Consider the following 18,951-nt stretch of genomic DNA (forward strand, 5'->3'; position numbering starts at 1 on the left):
ATTTGAGTAATGATGATGATGGTTGGGTTTTTTATGGCGCACGGCCGACTAAGGGCAAAGAGTGTCAGAGAAAAGTTTATTTAATGAAGTAAAGTGGTTACCCCAAGAAGGTACATAAAAAAACGTGTCAACCGAACATAGTAAAATCAGTTAAAGATAATGGTAATGGCTGGTGTATAGGGCCAGATTTGATTATGCGTGATAGGAAATGAGGTTTAAAAACTTAGTGGCTGACAAATACTGAAACACACGTTTCACAGAAACACTGGCATCGTTACCTAGAAACAGCGATGGATGTAGTGGGATATGTTGTCTGTAGAGTTCTCTGAAGTGTTTGTGTCGTGTTGTGTGAAATGCCTTGCATGTGATTAGTATGTGCACTACGGATAGGCCTCTCCGCACCTGCTGCACAGAGGTCTTGGAGATGCAGTGAAAAGGTGCGAGTGCGTTGCATGTGTGTGCCCTATCCGTCATCTGGTCAAGGTGACTTCAGAGTATCTATTGCGTGTGTCGGTTGTGTACGGTCCCAAGTGAGGTTTTATTACGTGTAACTTGTTGTCTGTCTGTTCACTCCAGTGTGTTTGCCATGTTTTGCGAAGTTGTTGTCTGATGTGTGGTTTCACGTCGGTGTAGGTTAATGTGGTTATGTGTACTGTAATCAAGAGTATAGCCGCAGCAGCCATTCGGTCCGCTGCTCCGTTCCCGGCTACACCACAGTGGTCAGGGACCCAGCAAAGAACCAGTTCAAATTTGCGTACATACACAGACATAATACCCTTGACTGTTAAATTTACAACGTGATTTTTTGAAGACTTCGTTGACGACAACGCCCGCACAACATTGAGAGAATCTGTATATATAATGGATTGTGGGATGTGGCTTTGAAGGATGTGATTAACAACCAGAAGTGCACCATAAGCCTCTGCCGGGAAGATACTTGTATTACTGTTAATAGTTTTAGTGACGCTAAGGCCGGGTCCATGCGCCGCGCAGAACACAGAGGTGGCAGTTTTAGAGGCGTCCGTATAAAATTCAGAAAATTGATACTTCTGCTGCAAATACAAGAAGTGCTGCAGAATTGCACATTTGGGAGCTCGGTTTTATCTACATGTGTGAAAGATGTAACGCATAAGACAGGGCGGAGATGTCATGGTGCTATAAAATCTGTTTGAGAACTTTGTATGGTGTCTAAAAAGGAGACAGAAAGCTCTGACGCTTCCTCTCTAACTCTGTAAGAGAAGGGCGCAGAGAACGATGGTCGATTTAAAAGAAGTTCAGTCATGGATGTATCATGAAAAACTGATTTAAAAGGATGGTGTGGCATAGATGAAATTTTAAGAGCAAAGAGGAGATCTGTGTATGCTCGCTGACGTTGTAGGTTCCACTCATTACACTCCACATAGAGGCTTTCGACCGGGCTTGTCCGGAAAGCGTCACATGCCAGCCGGAGCCCCAGATGAAGCACTGGGTCCAGCATTTTGGGGGATGTATTACTTGCTGACCTATAAACAACACTTCCATAGTCTAATCGTGAACCTATCAGGCTAATAAAAACACGTAAAAGAAGTTGTTTGTCAGCACCTAATGAAGAAAGGGAGATAACCTTGAATATATCAATGGCCTTTAAGCATTTATGTCTAAGTTGTTGTATATATGGAATGAACCAGAGCTTTTCGTCAAGGACTACACCTAAAAACTTCTGTTCATTTCTGAATGGAATTGAGACACCATTGAGTTTGATGTCTGGATCCGGCCGAATGCCACGCCTTTTCGAAAACAAAACACAAGTACTCTTCACTGGATTAAATTTAAAACCGTTGCTATCTGCCCAGCCAGCTAGCTTGTTAACACCAAGCTGGACTTGGCGCTCGCAGATAGGTTACAAGACTTAAAGGATAATTGCACGTCGTCTACATAGATTGAGCACGAAATGGTTGGTAGCAGAGCCTTCCGAAGAGAGATCATTTTTACAATAAACTAAGTGCAACTCAAAACTCCACCTTGTGGAACACCGTTTTCCTGCACATGAACTCTAGAGAGTGCAGTTCTAACTCGCACGCGAAACGTTCTTTCAGAGAGGTAACTGGCAAGCGTGTTCCACATGTTACCCGACATACCAAAGGACTTCAAATCGCTGAGGATGCCGTACCGCCAAGCAGTGTCGTACGCCTTTTCAAGATCAAAGAATACTGTCATACAGTACTGCTTATGGAGGAAAGCATTTTAATATATGACTCTAACGCAACGAGTTGATCGTTCGTAGATCGCCCCGCCCTAAAGCCCGCCTGGCAGCTCTCGAGAAGACCGTTGTACTCTAAGAAGTACACGAGTCTCCTGTTTATCATCTTCTCGAAGAGCTTACACAGGCAGCTTGTCAGGGCAATGGGGCGGTAACTGGCGGGAGAGGAAGGATCCTTCCCATCCTTTAGGAAAGCCACTACTATGGCCTCCCTCCAAGAGCGTGTGACGTGCCCCGAAAGAAATATTTTATTGTAGAGGCGAAGAAGTGTTTTCAAGCGTGTCTGCATGTAAGTGTTGTATCATTGTGTATGAAATCCTGTCTGCACCTGGAACTGAAGGTTTACAAGTACCGAGTGCGACCTTCAGCTCATGAGGCGAAAAGGGGGTGTTATAGGATGAGTTCGCCCTATTAGTGTCTCGCAAGGACTTCTTCTCACACGATGCTTTGTGTTTAAGAAAAGTGTTGGTGTAGTGTGCTGAGCTGGACACGTGTTCGAATTGTTGTGCAAGCGTGTTGGCCTGGTCTTCGAGTGTGTCCCCTGTAGTGCTAACCAGGGGCAGGCTGTGTGTCTGTTGTCCTTTTAGCTTGCGTATTCGTGTCCAGACTTTGTAAGTGTCGGTGTATGAGTTGATGGAAGTGAGGAAGGCGCGCCAACTCTCCCTTTTCGCCTCACGACGCACACGCTTCCCAAGAGCCTTTGCCCGTTTAAAGGAAATGAGATTATCTGGCGTGGGGTACCGGCGAAGGACACCCCACGCCTTGTTCTGGGCCTCTCACGCCCGCCTACAGTCCTCGTTTCACCAGGGCCTCCTTGGGGTGCGGGACGCACTGGAGGCCTGGGCCATGGACGTTTCGGCGGCGTCGAGTATGTGTGCCGCGACGAGTTGGGCTGCTTCCTCCACATGTAGGTGTTTCATGGTTGTGTGGTATAGTTTAGATGTTTCTGTGAATGTACTCCAGTTTTCTTTTCATTCATTAATCCTGTTATGGGAAGATGGACTGCTCAGGCCTATACCTATATACGTTAATGAAGTGGGGAAATAGTCACTACCATATGGGTCTCTGCCCACACCCCACTCAAGACATGGAAAGAGAACTGCGGAACCAATCGCCAAGTCAAGATGAGAGTATGTATTGTGTCCTAAGTTATGGTATGTAGGCTGTTTTTTGTTGAAGAGGCATGCTCCGGAGGATTAAGAAACTTCCCTATCAGGCGACCTCGGGCATCCGTTCTGGAGGAGCCCCAAAAAAAGTTGTGCTCATTAAGGTCGCCTGTTAGTATGTATGGTTCGGGCAGCTGCTTGACCAGCGCCTCGAAATCAGAGCTCGAAAGTGCATGATCAGGAGGAATGTAGATAGAGCATACGGTTATGAACCTATTAAATATTATGGTACGGATCACTACAGCCTCGAGGACAGTGTTTAAAGAGAGAGGGTGGCATGCTAATGATTTCCGGGCAATAATGGCCACACCTCCTGAAGAGTGGGTGCAGCCAACCCTGTCCTTTCTGAATACGATGTACCTATTTAAGAAATTTTTTGTTTAGAATTGAGGTTGGTTTTCTGCAGACACATGATACTTGGCTGACTGGCATGCAGAATCTCATACACATCGTCAAGATTTTTAAGGAGGCCTCTGCAGTTCTATTGAATGATATTTTCTGTTACCAATATTTAAATTTAAGAATGACTGGAGTGTGTGCGTTCGTGTGTGTTCATGTGTCGTCTTTCGCGGCTGTTACTCTTGGATTAGGCTTTTTAGGCCTTTCTACTGGCTTGGCCGTCGGAGGCCGCTCCTTGCGCTGCGTTGCAGGCAGGAACGACCCGACATTCATTTCGTCGTCGGATGTCCGAGGGGTGCCCGACGGACCGGGCCCCCCGGACTTGGCCCCCCTTCGGGAGCCCTTCGTTTGAGCCGCCACCGCCGCGGGCGTTGGAGACGCCAAAAGTGGCACGGGCGGTGCGGTGGCGGTAGGAGCTGATGCGGGGCCCGTGGTGTCCATCACCTCGGTACCCTCCAATGCACTGGAGGACGGGGAGACAGAGGCGGGAGCGGCACCGGTCCCGACAGAAGTGGTTTGCGCCACAACCGCTGCTGCCTCAGCAAGCGGCGTGGTGCCGGGTTGGGCTGCGTGAGGCAACCCAGCGGGGGCCGGGGGCGGGACCAGGTCAGACTCGCTGAACTGGGTCCCTGTGGACACCAGACGCCGCTTCGCCCCCCGGCGAGCCGCGTCAGCGTAGCTCCCCAGAGGGAAAGAGGCGAACCTCTTTCTCGCCTCTGGAAAGGTGATGTTCTCGGTTAACTAAATGTTTATGATATTTTTTTCAAGTTGGAATTTTTCGCACTTGCGGGCGTATGCCGCATGCGGCCCCCCGCAGTTTACACAAGTGAGGGTTTCGGATTGGCAGTTGTCACTAGGATGATCGTGCGCCGCGCATTTTGCACACGTCGTTCGGCCACGGCAACAGTTCGTACCGTGCCCGAACCGCTGGCACTTAAAACAGCGCCGCGGGTTCGGGATGTACGGACGTATTGAGCACCGTATAAAACCTGCATATATATGTTGTGGGAGAACTGCGCGGTCAAAGGTAAAGGTGATGTGCTTGGTGGGAATCTCCTTGTCGTCTCTACGGATGGTGATGCGTCTCACGGCAGTGACCCCCTGATCCTTCCAGCCGGCAAGGAGATCCGCATCGGTTTCGTTCATGAGATCTGGCTCTGATATCACACACTGCGAGCTGTTGAGGCTCCGACGGGGTGTGACCCTGATGTCTAGATCAGCCAGTCTAGTCTGAGCTAGAAGCTTTGTGGACTGCTGCTTTTTCATTTACCTCGATGAGGAGTTCACCAGTTCTTTGTTTTTTGGCCTGATATGATTTTCCTATTATGGCTTCAAGATACTTGGCGATGAAGAAGACTGACTGAGATGCAAGAGGGTGGGTTGGATTCAGGGACTCCACAATAAGAAATCGAGAGTAATGATCTGGTTCAGGAAATGTCAAAGATGGCAATGGGGGAAACGATACTTTGGTGCGGCCCCTTTTAGGGGGCCAATCACGGTTACCATAAAGCATAGTATAATACCATAATACAATACCATAAAGCATAGTATAAAAGCAGGGAGACGGGGGTACTTTCTCCTTTGACCTTACCCTGGTAGTCAAAGAGGTACCGGAGCTCCCTGCCTGGTAGACAGGCAGGGAGCCCATCGGCCGGAGCTTGACCAAGGCTCCGACGGCCACCGTTCACGGCTTCTAACCCTTCACCTTTCAACTTCTAGCCACGGTAGGTGACAGCTGAAGTATGGTGGGCTCGGGTACGCGGTGTCGCCACTCACCGCTACCAGAATTACTCAAGGTGCCCCTGCGGGGAAGATTTGAGTGTCTGTTGTGTACTAAGTTATGGTGTGTAGGTTGTTTCTTGTTGAAAGGGGATGCTTTCGAGGATGTCAAACGCTTCTCTATCAGGCGACCTCGGGCATCCGTGCGAGAAGTGCCCAAATGAGAATTGGGTGCATTATGGTCGCCTGTGAGCATGTATGGTTCGGGCAGCCGGTCCACCAGCGCCTCCAAGTCGGAGTTCGAAAGTACAAAATCGGGAGGAATTATATGGAGGATAGCATTATCAACCTATTAGATAATATTGTGCGAACTGCTACAACCTCAAAGAAAGTGTTCAAAGTGACAGGGTGGCATGCTAAGGACTTCCTGGCTATTTCTGCCACAACACCCGAAGAGTGTGTGCAGCCATCCCTGTCCTTCCTGAATAGCATGTAACAATTTAAAAAAATTGTGTGATTGGAATTCAAATGTGTTTCCTGAACACACATTACACTTGGCTGATTAGCATACAGTATTCCGTATAAATGGTCAAGATTTCTAAGAAGGCAGCTACAGTTCTATTGAATTATGCTTTCTCTTCCCATTATGAAGTATCCGGAGCTACTGCAGTGTGTTATGTATCGTCTATCGGGGCTCCTCTCTCGGAGGGGGCTTTTTCGGCATCTCTAGAGGTTTGGATGCAGGGACCCGTTCCTTCCATTGCGACACAGATCGGAACAGTCCCACGTCCATCTCATCCTCGTATGTCCTAGGGGTTCCCGATAGACCAGGCCACTAGGACATTGCACCCATTGGGGTGCCCTTTGTTTGTTGAGCCGCTACCGCCGAAGGAGTACCCCAGATGGCGAGGGTGGTGCGGCAGGAGTGGGATTCGATGCGGGACCTCCCCCACCCCCCCTGTCCATCGCCTCCACAGCCTCCAGGGGAGGCAGGGAATTTTATAAAATTGGTCGGAGAGGTATCTGTCACTACGGTGGCTATTGACGCCAGAGGCGCTGCTGGCGGAGCAAGCGCTGTGGTGACAGGTTGGGCTGCCTCAGGTAACCCAGCGGGGGCGGGACCAGGTCAGACTCGCAGAATCGTGTCTCTGTGGACACCAGACGCCGCTACGCCCCCAAGCGAGCTGCGTAGGCGCACCGCCCCAGCGTGAAAGAGGCGAACTTCTTTTGCACCTCATGGGACGTTGATGTTTTCTGTGACCTTTACGCCTATCATTTTCTTCTCAAGTTGAAAATTCTCTCGTTTTCTGGAGTTCGCCCCGTGTGGGTCCCTGGCTGTTAATTCAGACGAGTTGTTGTGGGCTGCAATTATATGTGGGGTGCCCATGCTGGGCACACTTGGCACACGTTATTTTTCCGCGACACGAGTTAGTACCATGCCCGAACAGCTGACACTTAAAACATTGCCGCGGATTCGGAATGTACGCTCGGACAGAGCACCGGATGAAACCGGCATTGATGTGGTCAGGAAGAACGGAATGGGGAATAGTCAAGATCATTTGTCCAGTCGGTACTAATTTTTGTCGTCTCTTCTCATGGTGTTGCGCTTGACTGCCGTCACACCTTGAATTCTTAGGCCTTCAAGAAGATCGGCCTCTGTCTCATCTGCAAGATCTGGCTCCGAGATCACGCCCAGCGAGCTGTTGAGGCTGTGTTTGGGCGTAAACTTGATGTCAACATCGGCAATACGGGTCTGCTTGAAGAGTTTTGTGGCCTGCTGCTAAATGTGTACCTTGACTAAGATCTCGCCGGTTCTTTGTTTCTTAGCTATATAGGATTCACCTACAATGCTTCCTATAAACTACGAATTCAAGAACTCGGATTGTGGAGCAATAGGCCTGGCTTGTTCAAGAGATTCAATTACCAAGTACAATTATTCAATTACCCAATATTCAATTAAGAACTACCAATTACCAAGAGAATAAATTACCAAGTGAATACCAGGTTTCGATATTGTCATCGTCGAAAGGGGTGCAAAGAATACTTCAGTGTGGCCCCTTTTTGAGGGACGATGATTGGGTTTGGGAAATTTTGAAAAAAAAACATACGGCTTGGGAAAAAATCAGCGAACAGGTGTACTTTCTTCGTCAGCCTTACCCTGATAGCTGAAGTGGTCCCGGAGCTGCGTGCCTCTTAAACTGACTGGGAGCCCATCCGGCGGAGCTTGACCTGGGCTCCGACTGCCACCATTTGTGGTTTCTGCCCTTCACTTTACAACTCCTTGCACCGGTAGATTACAGCGTCAGTATGGGGGCTCCAGGCCCGCGGTGTCGCCAATACCATTACGAAGATTACTCAAGGTGCCGCATGTGGGGTAGGCGCACATCAAACAACCCAGGTTGGACAAAAATAAACCAGAGGCTTCCACTACGGTGCGGGTCACACCTCGGGTGCAGCTTCGGGGTGTTAAAATTCACAGTCATTCAATTTCTGAGACACAGAGCGGATTAATGATTGCTGAATGAACTAAAAATGAAGTGCCAAGACACATTTGTGGAAGAGATCTATTCTGCGTTTGCTGGGCTACAGTTACGTTTCTGCCAACATTACGTTGACCTTTTTCAGCACTTGACTCTACTACAAAGTACACAAATAATTGCTAATTTTGCACTTGAGGAATCAGCACCCACTTATTTACCCATCAATGCATGCAGTGTGAAACAAATAGGGTGTACCTAGAGTCAAAATTCAATTCAACTCTTAACTTCGCTTGCTGGAATAGGTACCGCACTGACATTCACGTACGCTTTGAAGTCGTCGTTCCCGCTGATCACTTCCCACGTGGACCTTTGGTTGCAGAGGGCGTTTTGCTTGCTAGGGGCGAATTCATTATGTAGGCGAAGGGTGTCGTTATTGTCACAAAACTTGCTCAGCTGTAAAAAGAGTAAGGGCACAAAACAGCTGCTGCTTCACCGTGTGTTAAATTTTGCAGATTAAAAATAAATAGCGAACGGTCAGAATAACTGTGTAGTCTAAAATAAAAAGGAATAATTTGGCAAGTCACGAATCCACCATAAACAAGGCGCATCTGGAAATGGCTTTCAGGGAAACTCCTATTAAAAACCCTCGAGGTGGTAAGGTTCTAGTGTATAATATACATTTATAATGTATATTGTTGTAAACGTTATACATTATACATTTTTCTTACTATCATGCTTATCTTGATCAATCTGAGCTCCATCTACTTCTCATAAGTGACAGCTAGCACTCCGAGAAGTATTTTCTTTGCTCCCTTGTGCCTAAATTTTGTACAAGGACATGAATACAAACCTCTTAGACGTTGTTTTAACCAAAAAAGAGTAAGAAATACCGAAACACAATTTGTGCGAGCCAGTGATGACGTATTGGTAACAATGACGTCATAAGGGCCAGAACTAAAACGTAGTTATCACTGCCTCAACTGTAGGTTAGTAAACAAGTGATACAGTGTGAGCCCCACTGGAATCACCCGGTCATCTTTCTTGGCGGCGGCTTCGGTTGGCGTTTGCGGATTTCACGAACCATTTTCTGGCGCCATGGCAAAACCAACAAATAGTAGACGGGGAGTCGCCACTGCCACAATTTGTTTCCGTAATGTCTCACTTATTTGATACAAGTGGCACACTTGTTACAGGAGCAAAGCACCTTTTATTAAAGAAACTTGTATTTTGTCTTAATACCCCTGAATAAACACCCAAAAGCAAGAAATTACCCGCACCCCCAGAGAGGAGAATGCATACTTATACATCATCTTGAGAGCAAGTAAAGACAGCATTTTTACCTTTTCGGCTGATCTGAAAAGTTTGTTAGGCGGGTTTCATTCAAATATGCTCTGCCTTGATATCTATTCACTTGTCATTCTTGCGACATGAAAGTTAGCGAGGATCACGCAAACAAAAAAGCACAAAAATACCCTCACATTGGCAAGGTAGGGCATGAACATAATAGAAGAATCGACTGGTGCCCCTTCAGGTTTGGCGATGGTGATCACGCAGGCTTCCTCTGTGAGGCCACAGTTGCCATCTATCGTGCATGGGCCGCCGTCGGGAGCTTCAGCATGGAACTGTAGCCTTTCTGAGCAGGCATTGATCAAAACCTGAGCAGAGAAATAGCCATTTGGGTTAAAAAAGTGTCCAGAAACTCAGAGCATTGTCTGCTAATACGCAGTGGTCTTACGCAACTTGTCTAGAGTGTGAGTTCTCTACAGCTGAGTAAGTCTTTGCCAATGACAAAAATTTCTATCGTTATAGTGGTGAAGTCCCTTTACGGCGCTAATTCACTTTTTTCCTCAGATGCTAAATGTACGGCAGGGTTGGTCTGTTTGCGCTATACGTGACAAGAAGACGGCGCCCTCGCTGACCACCCTCAGTCCGCCTCCATAACCGAACATGAAGAGGACGAAGACGAAGTGCACAAGCCGGGCCCATACACGAAGCATGGATTGCAGGCCCAGCGCCACCATTCAATGTCACTTCTTTTTCCTCTAACAACAAAGTTCCAACAACCTGCCCCGCATGAAATTGGCAGGCCGGGGTTTATGAGTTTTCCTCAGAACGCACTTATAAAGGGTACAGCATCCGAATGGAATGCTGTAACCGCGATCCAGCAGCGAGTTTGACGGAGCAGGCTCTAATCTTTCCGTCGCGTCCAACGTGAAGACCTGTGATGCGCGCCAGTCTCCTGGTTTGGCGAGGCCTGAGAGGATCATCGACTAATACGATGTCTCCGGCTCTGACAGCTGCTGTTGACTTGATGGGGTGAGACGATAGCTCCAGCAGGTACTCGGTTGCCCATCTTCGCCAGAAGGTTTCCAGGATATCTTGCCTTTTTGCCCACAGGTTATGAAGATGCGGATGTTGGAAACGACAGAGTTCTGATGATGTCGGGCAAGGAACAGAGGTCAGCCGGTTCCCTGTTGGAAAGTGGGCTGGAGTCAGTGGCCGGGTTCCTGGCTATCGTTGAAACCGAAAGTGAGTGGCCTTGAGTTTATAAGGGCCTCCACTTCTGTGAGGACGGTAACAAGTTCATCTCTTGTCACAGATTGTTGTGCCAGAGTCTATGTCAGTGCTAGCTTCACCGAACGGATGAGAATTTTGAAAAATCCTCTCCACTATGGCGCCCGCTTGAAGATGAATTTCCATTCAATCTTGTGGTTGGCAAAGGTGTTTTTCACTTGTGGATCACGGATTGTCTCCCAAAGTTGTGCGACTTCCTTTTTGCTGCGTTTGAAGGTGAGGGCGTTATCGGTGTACACCACAGAGGGAAAAACTATGCGTGAAACAAAGCGGCGAAACACATTCAAGAAGAATGGCGCTGTCTGGTCATTTATGAGTTCGAGATGTATAGCCCTGATTACAGCGCAAGTAAACAGCACCAGGTACATTTTTGTGAAGTTCCGTGCCGTGTGTACAAGGAACGCTCCCGGGAAGTCGATTCCGACAACAGTGAACGGGTCGGTTTCTGTGACTCTGTCCTTTGGCAAAGGGGAAACCATTCCTTCATGGGTTTTGAATGGTGCCGTCGACAAACAGTACATTCAGAGATAACTTTCTTCACAAGCTGCCGTCCCTGAATAATCCAGTACCACTGTCGAAGGTCTACGAGCGTGTCTCTCACACTAGCGTGTAGAAGCTTACGATGATGTTTCTGCACAAGAAGCTTAGAGTAGAAGTGTTGCTTCTGCAGAATAATGGGATGGCGCTCCGAAAACAACCACTGACTGTGGTGTATTCTTCCAGACACGCGCACTAGAGCCTCGTCGTCAATAAATAATGTAGTGTTTCGAAGGGGAGAAGCTCGAGGTGGCAATTTTCTTTTCTGTACCGCTATGATGTCGTCGTGAAAACCTTCTGCCTGAACGGTTCGAAGCCAGAACTTCTCCTCATCATCGATCTCATTTGGAGTAAGGGGTCCTTTTAGCCCGCTTTTGTGACGTAGCTTGTCGAGAAAGCGGAGAGTCCATGCCGTCGTTCGGATTAAACGAACGATGGAGCTGAAACGTGCTATGTCGATGAACGGCGGGTGTGTCTGAGATGTAGGCACGAGCACTTGTAGTGCATCGTTGAAAACCGCTTCCCTTTTCGCTTCGTTCGTGAAGTCTGTATCGCACATTGGTTGTGGCGGCCACTCTTCGGTACCTTTTAACCACCGGGGTCCATGCAACCATAATTCCGACGAAATTAGCTGTTGTGACGTAATGCCTCTCGTCCCCATGTCGGCCGGGTTCTCCTTCCCTTGGCAATGTTTCCACCAGTCTGTTTTGGTCTTGGCGTGGATTTCGGTGACTCGGTTTCGCACGAATTGTTTCCATCGGTTTACATCTCCCTTTATCTAGTGAAGTGCAATCATGGAGTCAGTCCATAAATGTACGTCACTGAAGGCTTCAGGAAGGTGAGCCTTTATAAATGCATAGAGTCGTGCTGCCACGAGACAAGCCAGCAGCTCCAATCTCGCCAGGCTTATATCTCCTTGATAGGAGCGATCCGAGGCTTGCTGAGCAGGAGTGTTGAGAAGGATTCTCATGCTAGTCGAAAGTACACAAATACGCTGCGGCTCCATAAGGTAGGGGCTGGCATCTGCGATTATATGAAGAGCTCCTCTTGTGGTTTCTGGTAAAAAGTTGTGTCGATAAAACCGTAGAACCACGATTGTGCTCAATGCAGGAAGCTCGTTGCACTAGTTCTGCCACTCTGACAATATTGCTCGTGGTACCGCTGTGTCCCAATCCGTTTTCAATTTCCAAATTCGTTGGAAACAAAGTTTGGCTCTGATAGTAAAAGGTTCCAGAAATCCCAGCGGGTCATACAACCTGCTTGTTGCTTGTAGCACGAACCGCTTGGTGTCGTTCCGACGCTGAACAATTTCGGTCACGCTTTCAAGGGAAAAGGTCAGTTCGTCAGTGTCCGCATGCCAAACCAAGCCGAGAACCTTGATTAGGCCGATAGCTTGTACGAGGGGAAGCTCTTCGCAGGTTTGCTTTAGTCGAAGGTTTTCAAGGACGGCTTTGTCATTTGATGCCCACTTGTGCAATTTCATTGAAGCGGTTGCGAAAAGTGTTGTAGCTTCGGCGGAACGCTTCAGTGCCTCGGAAATGGTTTCGGCTCCTGTTAAAATGTCATCCACGTAAATGCAGCCTTCTAACCGAGCAACCATGTCCGGAAACTGCGATGACATTTTGTGGAGGCGGTAGTTATTGTGGCGGCAAGTAAGAGCGGACTTGAAGTTGTACCAAAGGGCAGGCACCCGTTTCATTCGCCACTCCATTACTCTCGGAAGGGGTTGGTTTGGAACAGGCGCTCTCTCGAACCATAGGTAACGCAGAGCGTCTCTGTCACATCTGTGAATGGCGATTTGCAAAAAAGCCTTTCTATGTCTGCCAGCAATGTTATACGGTGCGTGCGAAACTTGAGTAGCAGACCTAATAGGTCTACAGTCAGGTTGGGACCGCTGTAGAGGCTTTCGTTTAGAGATGCATGACCACGTGCGTGCGCCGATGCGCCACACACAACGCGAGTTTTTGTCCTCCGCTCCTCCCTGATGACTGCGTGGTAATAAACTGGGGCAGGTAATGTAATAAACTGAGGCTTCAGTGCTGCCCATAGCCACCCTCTCAGCCATGTCATCGTTGGCGTATTTCAAGATCGCACTCAAGAGGTCGGGATTTTGGCGAAGTCTTCGAACAAGTTGAGTCAGCTGTCAATCAGCGTTCGCCTTGTTATTGCCCAGCTCCACCGATGGCTTCCAGGGAAGTCGTACTTCGTACCAACCATCGATTTTCCGTATATAGTTGTTGAACTGAGCCAGTGTTGCCTCGTCTTGCGGTTGCTCACACACCTCCGAGCGAATCCCGATAGTGTCGAGGTCCGAGAACCGTTCTAGGAAACGTTCGGCGGTGGCCGCATGAGATTTCAGTACTATGGTTTGTGAGCAAAGTGCTGCGGTTGTTGAGTCAGAAGTAGGTCCGTGTAGAATCTACCCAAAAACGGTCTCTACCGCTTTCAGGCCATTTCTCAAGGTCTTTGTTCGGCCTGTGATGAAGTCCCAATAATGCTCAGTGCCGACCAGGATATTAATTTCATCTGAAACCGCAGTATTGGTGTGCTGCTAAAGTGAAACCACATTCGCGTAGCTCTTTCACGGCAGTTTCGGTAGGTATAGGAACAGACCGGTCACAGATTTGTTCAGTAACAAGGGCGTCGATCTTAAAAGGAGCGCCTTCGTTGATTCCACGTAGAGCAATCTCAACTCAACCGAACGTCTTCGGTTTGTCGTGTCCGCCGAAGAAACCCACTGAAAGCTTTTCACAGTCAGCTTTGGGGCAGGCTAATCTTCTGGCTAATCTAGCAGTAACAAAGGTTCGTTGGCTGCCCCGGTCCAATAGGATTCATGCCATAATTTCTTTCTTCTGTGAAGACGAGTATACCACGGCAGTTTGTAAGTAAATGGATTTCCTTGTGGCGACGGATGGAGGTACGGCTGCTTTTAGTTGAACGGGAGTAGCCTGCGGTCCTTGATGCGTTGAACTTGAAGTTACGTCGGGCTCGCACATCGTCGAAGCATGGCGGCGGTGGCATTTGGTGCAGTTGACCTTTTTCCTGCGGGTTCTGGCCATATAATTCCGGGCTGTGCAGCGGAAACATCGACCATCTTACTGAAGCATTGCCTTTTTGTCCCGAACTGTAATGGGAGCGTCGCAACTGTCGGTACAGTGATCCTTCTGTTTGCAGAAGAAACAAGGAAAGGTTTCGCGATTTCCGGATGTCACTGAAGCGAATTCTCGAGTAGTGGAAGGTCGAAAACTCTTCTGCAAATTCTGAGGTCCTTCGCGACGACCCGGACACTTTGGTTCGTTCGCACGCAAGCAACCATCCGTGCGTTCTCTCGACTCTACCTCTGCTTTCAGGAAATCAAGCAGATGCGGCAAACTAACAGGACTGGAAGCAGTTGCATCACCAGAAGTAGCTGCGTTGTCCTGATGGGCCGAGCGACGATTCAACTCCAAAATTAGGTGTTTTGGAAGTCTCCGAAAAATCGAGGGGGCGGTGCGCAGTAGAGAAAGAGTCCTTTGTGACGTGTAAGGCCTTTATTCCATGGATATGTGCCTGAAGTGTGTCATAGAGAAGACGCAGACCAAGGACGTCCTCCGATGAGCGGACGGGCTGCAGATCAATAAGGTTCTCGATGTGATCTTGCACGATCAGGTCCGACTTCGCAAATCTGTCGACAAGTATGTCTCTTGCGTCTTTGTAACATCGAGACGTTGCGATAAGGCCTGCGATGGCAGCCGATGCGGTTCCTATAAGTGATGACCTGAGGTACGCGAACTTGCCGCTGTCGTTAAGCGTATTATTGTTGTGTACAGTGGACTCAAATTGCTCCCAGAACGGGTTCCAGTTGCGGGGACAGCCATCAAATTTCGGCAAGTCGATGCGTGGAAGCTTGATACCGTGGCTGGCCCCACGCGGCGGAACTGGTTCTGTCGAGGCGGCCGAAGACACAGCGGCGGCGGCTCTCAATTCGTTGATGCGTTGGCTTAGCTTAGACAAACACGTGACGGTTTTGTCGTTGCACTCTGCGGTGCGAAGATATTCTTGCTCCATATCTTGTCCCGTCAAATGAGGCTCGATGTCGTGGTCGGTCTGCTTCAGATCGGTAGACATTGCACTAACGCGATCGTGGAAGGTAACGTAGTTCTTCAGACTCACTCCGTCTCGGTCCAAGGCAGCCTCCGTTTCAAAAACCAGCTTCGTTAGTAGTGAGCGTTGCGACTTTCGCTTGCTTTTCAGTTGATCCATGATGGTGCCGGCCGAGGTGTTCAGAAGGCCTCGGTGGCACGGTTGCAGTGTCCTTGAAACGGCCGTCCACCTTTCGGTAATGTGGATGCCGTCGCTGGTTCGTGGTCCCCACGGATTTCGGCACCACGCTTGGCAAGAAGACGGCGCCCTTCAAGGACAACAGGCGTCTTTATTGAGCGTCTCGCAGACCATTCTCAGTCCGCCTCCATAACCGAACATGAAGAGGAGGAGGACGAAGTGCACGAGCCGGGCGCATACCCCCAGCATGCAATGCAGGCCCAGCGCCACCATTCAATGTCACTTCTTTTTCCTCTAACAACAAAGTTCCAACAATATGTTCTCGTGTTTCCATCCTTTTTGGAGGTATTTTTTTTAGTCTTCGGTATTCAGGAGGGATGTATAAGATGGATATTTTTATATGGTCACATATTTTCTACAAGTCTTTTATATTCATTTTTTTTTCAAAATTCTGTACAACCAATTACGGTCATAACTCGATCTAACGGAACCCGATCTTAGAAATTCGCCGATCGAAAATACTAATTACGGTTCCCCTGCAGATTCCTATACGGCTCAATGTTGTTATCAACTCGAATTAACGAAACGGATTCAGCGCCAATACCGTTTAACGAAATATTTCCAAAAACAGACACATTTTAAACAGTGCAATTTTGAATTGGCTTCGTCAGAACGCCAGAAAGATCTGAGCTTCGTCGACCCTCTGAGCGCCGACGTAGACGCAGAGGCCGAAAGTAAGGACATTTTGAGCGATAAAGAAATCCTTAAAGTAGCTTTCGGCGCAAAGAAGGTGTCAACAGGATGCTGAAGACCCAGAAACTGCTGAAGCTCTCTTGCCCACTCCAGACAAAGTTATGGACTCTAGTGACTTGTTTAGGCTCTTCCATGCTACAAAACGTCTATCCGCCTAATGCTAACGAAGCGCATGGACAAAAAAATCACAGGCTTTTTGGCCAGGAAGGAAATTTGCTTCCGTCAGAACTCGTAGTCTTTTATTTTTATGATTTTCACAGCATAGCTGGATTATTGGCAGGCGAGCCTTGCGTAGGCCGCAGTTACATTGTAATGGCAGCTTCTCGGAATCCGGCTCCTTTTAGACATGAAATTTATGGAATGCACTGCTTCTGAAATGATAGTCCCGATCTTAAGAGTTCCCAATTTTACAAAAAAATTCACGGTTCCCGCTGACTTCGTTAGATCTGGTTAGAACAGTGGTACCTTTCGGCTACTGGAACATTTAAAAAGTTGTTACTTCCGCCAAACCAGCAATTCTGTGCAAAATCAGGCCGTTACGAGGTTCGCTATTTGCGCTGCTTTTAGACGTATTCTTAGTGTGCTTTTGCGGACTTTTTTCCGTTATTCTTAGGTTTGGGGGGAGATGTAAAAGAAATATTTTTTCATTTTGTCACAGCAAATCATTGTTTTCAAATTTGCGCATTAGGATATTTTTCTATTCTTTGGTTTTTAAAAATTGTGTCCAACCAGTTTTATTCATTACGGTGTTTTATTAATAAGATTACAGGTGTTACTTCCACTAAATGTGGATTTTTGTGGAAATGCAGGCTGTTACACAGCCCTCGCTGTGGGTGTACTAAGAAACAAAGGCTACGCATTAAAAATTGGCCACTCATAATCTTGTGCAGCTGCAAATGTCGTCGAAAGACGACAGTGTTCTGCCTCCCCTGCCACCTAACTGGCTCTTCTGTCTCATCACCCTCCCCGGCTGCTACCCTCCGTTGTCGGTCCACCCACTGGAGTTTTGCGGATGTCGCAGCACACTGGAGCGTAGGGACACTGAAGTGAATTTATGAAGATCCCGTTTTTGCTTGCCCTACCTAGACTGGCTCAAATTTGCACACTTTTTATTGTTTATCGGGTTGATAAGTCGGTAATTATTTTTTTAAGCCCGAAAGGAGAAAAACTAACATGGGCGGTCTGCGGCGGCCAAACCATCTAAAGTCAGTGACGTCGGGAGGACGTGCACCGTGATTGGACGATATCCAAGATTAGCATTCAAACAAGTTTTGGTTTGGGTTTTGTGAAACAACACGCTGATCATCGACGTTATCGTTGGATGGGCATTCATTATATCTCAGTACCCGTCATACCGCGATTCTTCTTTTGTATTGTCGGCAGTAAAATGCCTAATATAAGCCGCCCAGGACGGCTTGTAATTGTATCAACCACTATCAGATGCCTACGCAGTGGATGCACGACCTCCACATCACCTCAGACGCTCAAATGCCATGCGGTTTCGCCAATTTGGAGCTTGCTTAACTCATCCCTGTATCGTAAAAAGCGTGTTCGCACAAGGCCAACTGTCTGCTGATTCTGGTCTGTGCCCACTGCACGCAAGCAGTCGCTGCCTATTGCAACTGCATGCCAACGCACACTCGCTAGTGCGTCAGTGTAAGTCTGCGCGCGTTCAGCGAACGCACTCGTGGATCAGTGGACTTTACGACCCAAAAATGATGAACTCAGTGTAGAAAACATCAGTCGAAAACGAAAAATTCAACTCACAAAAATGACAAATAGAATGTACCTCCGGGAATTCGAACTTTGTCTTGCAAAATAACATACCTACGGCTCCAGACCACCCGGCCACGGGTAAACGCGGTCAGCAATGGAAACATAAAATATATATTGTATAACCAGTTTACTCTTTTATTTAGTTTTATCATTTTAAGCACCTTAGGTGACTACTTGCTGTATAGCGCTCGTGATGTAGGCGTCCCACAATATCCTACGTCTACCGATGCATTTCTTAGAGGGAGAGCGTTCGCAGATGTGTGGTGGTGCTGCTGACAGCTGTGCTTCTTCACCCGGCGCAAAAAAAGTGCTTCCTGCTCCCTAGTTTAGATACTCAAGATACGCACGTGTAGATACTCAAGTTCCTTTGTGGACAGGGCTATGGAAGGAGCGCTGACACAATCTTCGCCTAGCCTACTGATTTCCGCTGCCTCTACAATTTCTCTTGTCAACTGATCATAATGTTGTTGAATGGACTGGCATCTACACGTGCGAAACAGAGCAACCTAGCTTGCCATCTCAATATGCACACACGTGCTGAGTGCGGGCATGCTGATAATCATATTGGCGTCTGTTTTGAATGCCATGTTTCCGGCACATTTGATATAGATTAGCTATCGCGTCGAATGTTTCATCGTAGGTGTGTGCATGCGTGTGTAAAAATAAGGCTTGTTTATGTAATAAAAGTTCAGTTGGAACTCCACGCTCGTCCGGTCTGTCTCAGCTTAAGGCTATGTTTCTGTTTCGCTGTATTGTTAAGATGAATCACCAACTAGCCCAATAATACACTCTACTTAAATCAAAGCAACGTTCTCAACGCACCGAACTATGTCTTCTCTGCACACCGGAGCTCTCCAGCGGACAAAACGGACGCCTACGCCCCCTCATGCATCAAGCGCACAACGAGCTAGACGACCGCAATCGCCGACGGAAGCGAAATGACTAACGCAACGCTGTAAACGCTGTGACATTAGTGTCCGACGAAGTGAATCCCACGGTACTCAATACAAAATTAAAATTCTCTGAACCTTATCGAGAAGAACGCCCT

General features: G+C 48.0%; 1 protein-coding gene across 1 annotated transcript in view; it reads right to left on the reverse strand.

Annotated features, from left to right (window-relative positions):
- The window catches only part of LOC144172965 (calcium-activated chloride channel regulator 3A-1-like), a 133,290-nt gene that overhangs the window by 82,195 nt on the left and 32,144 nt on the right, over positions 1-18,951 (reverse strand). The window contains exons 4-5 of the mRNA XM_077701558.1: positions 9,482-9,658; positions 8,329-8,456 (exon numbers count right to left, since the gene is read on the reverse strand). Of these exons, the coding sequence (XP_077557684.1) occupies positions 8,329-8,456; positions 9,482-9,658 (305 nt within the window). The remainder of the gene's footprint in view (positions 1-8,328; positions 8,457-9,481; positions 9,659-18,951) is intronic.

This window comes from Haemaphysalis longicornis, unplaced genomic scaffold (genome assembly GCF_048455015.1).
Source record: "Haemaphysalis longicornis isolate Haplotype H1 unplaced genomic scaffold, Haemaphysalis longicornis Haplotype H1 scaffold_28, whole genome shotgun sequence".
Classification (NCBI taxonomy): Eukaryota; Metazoa; Arthropoda; class Arachnida; order Ixodida; family Ixodidae; genus Haemaphysalis; species Haemaphysalis longicornis.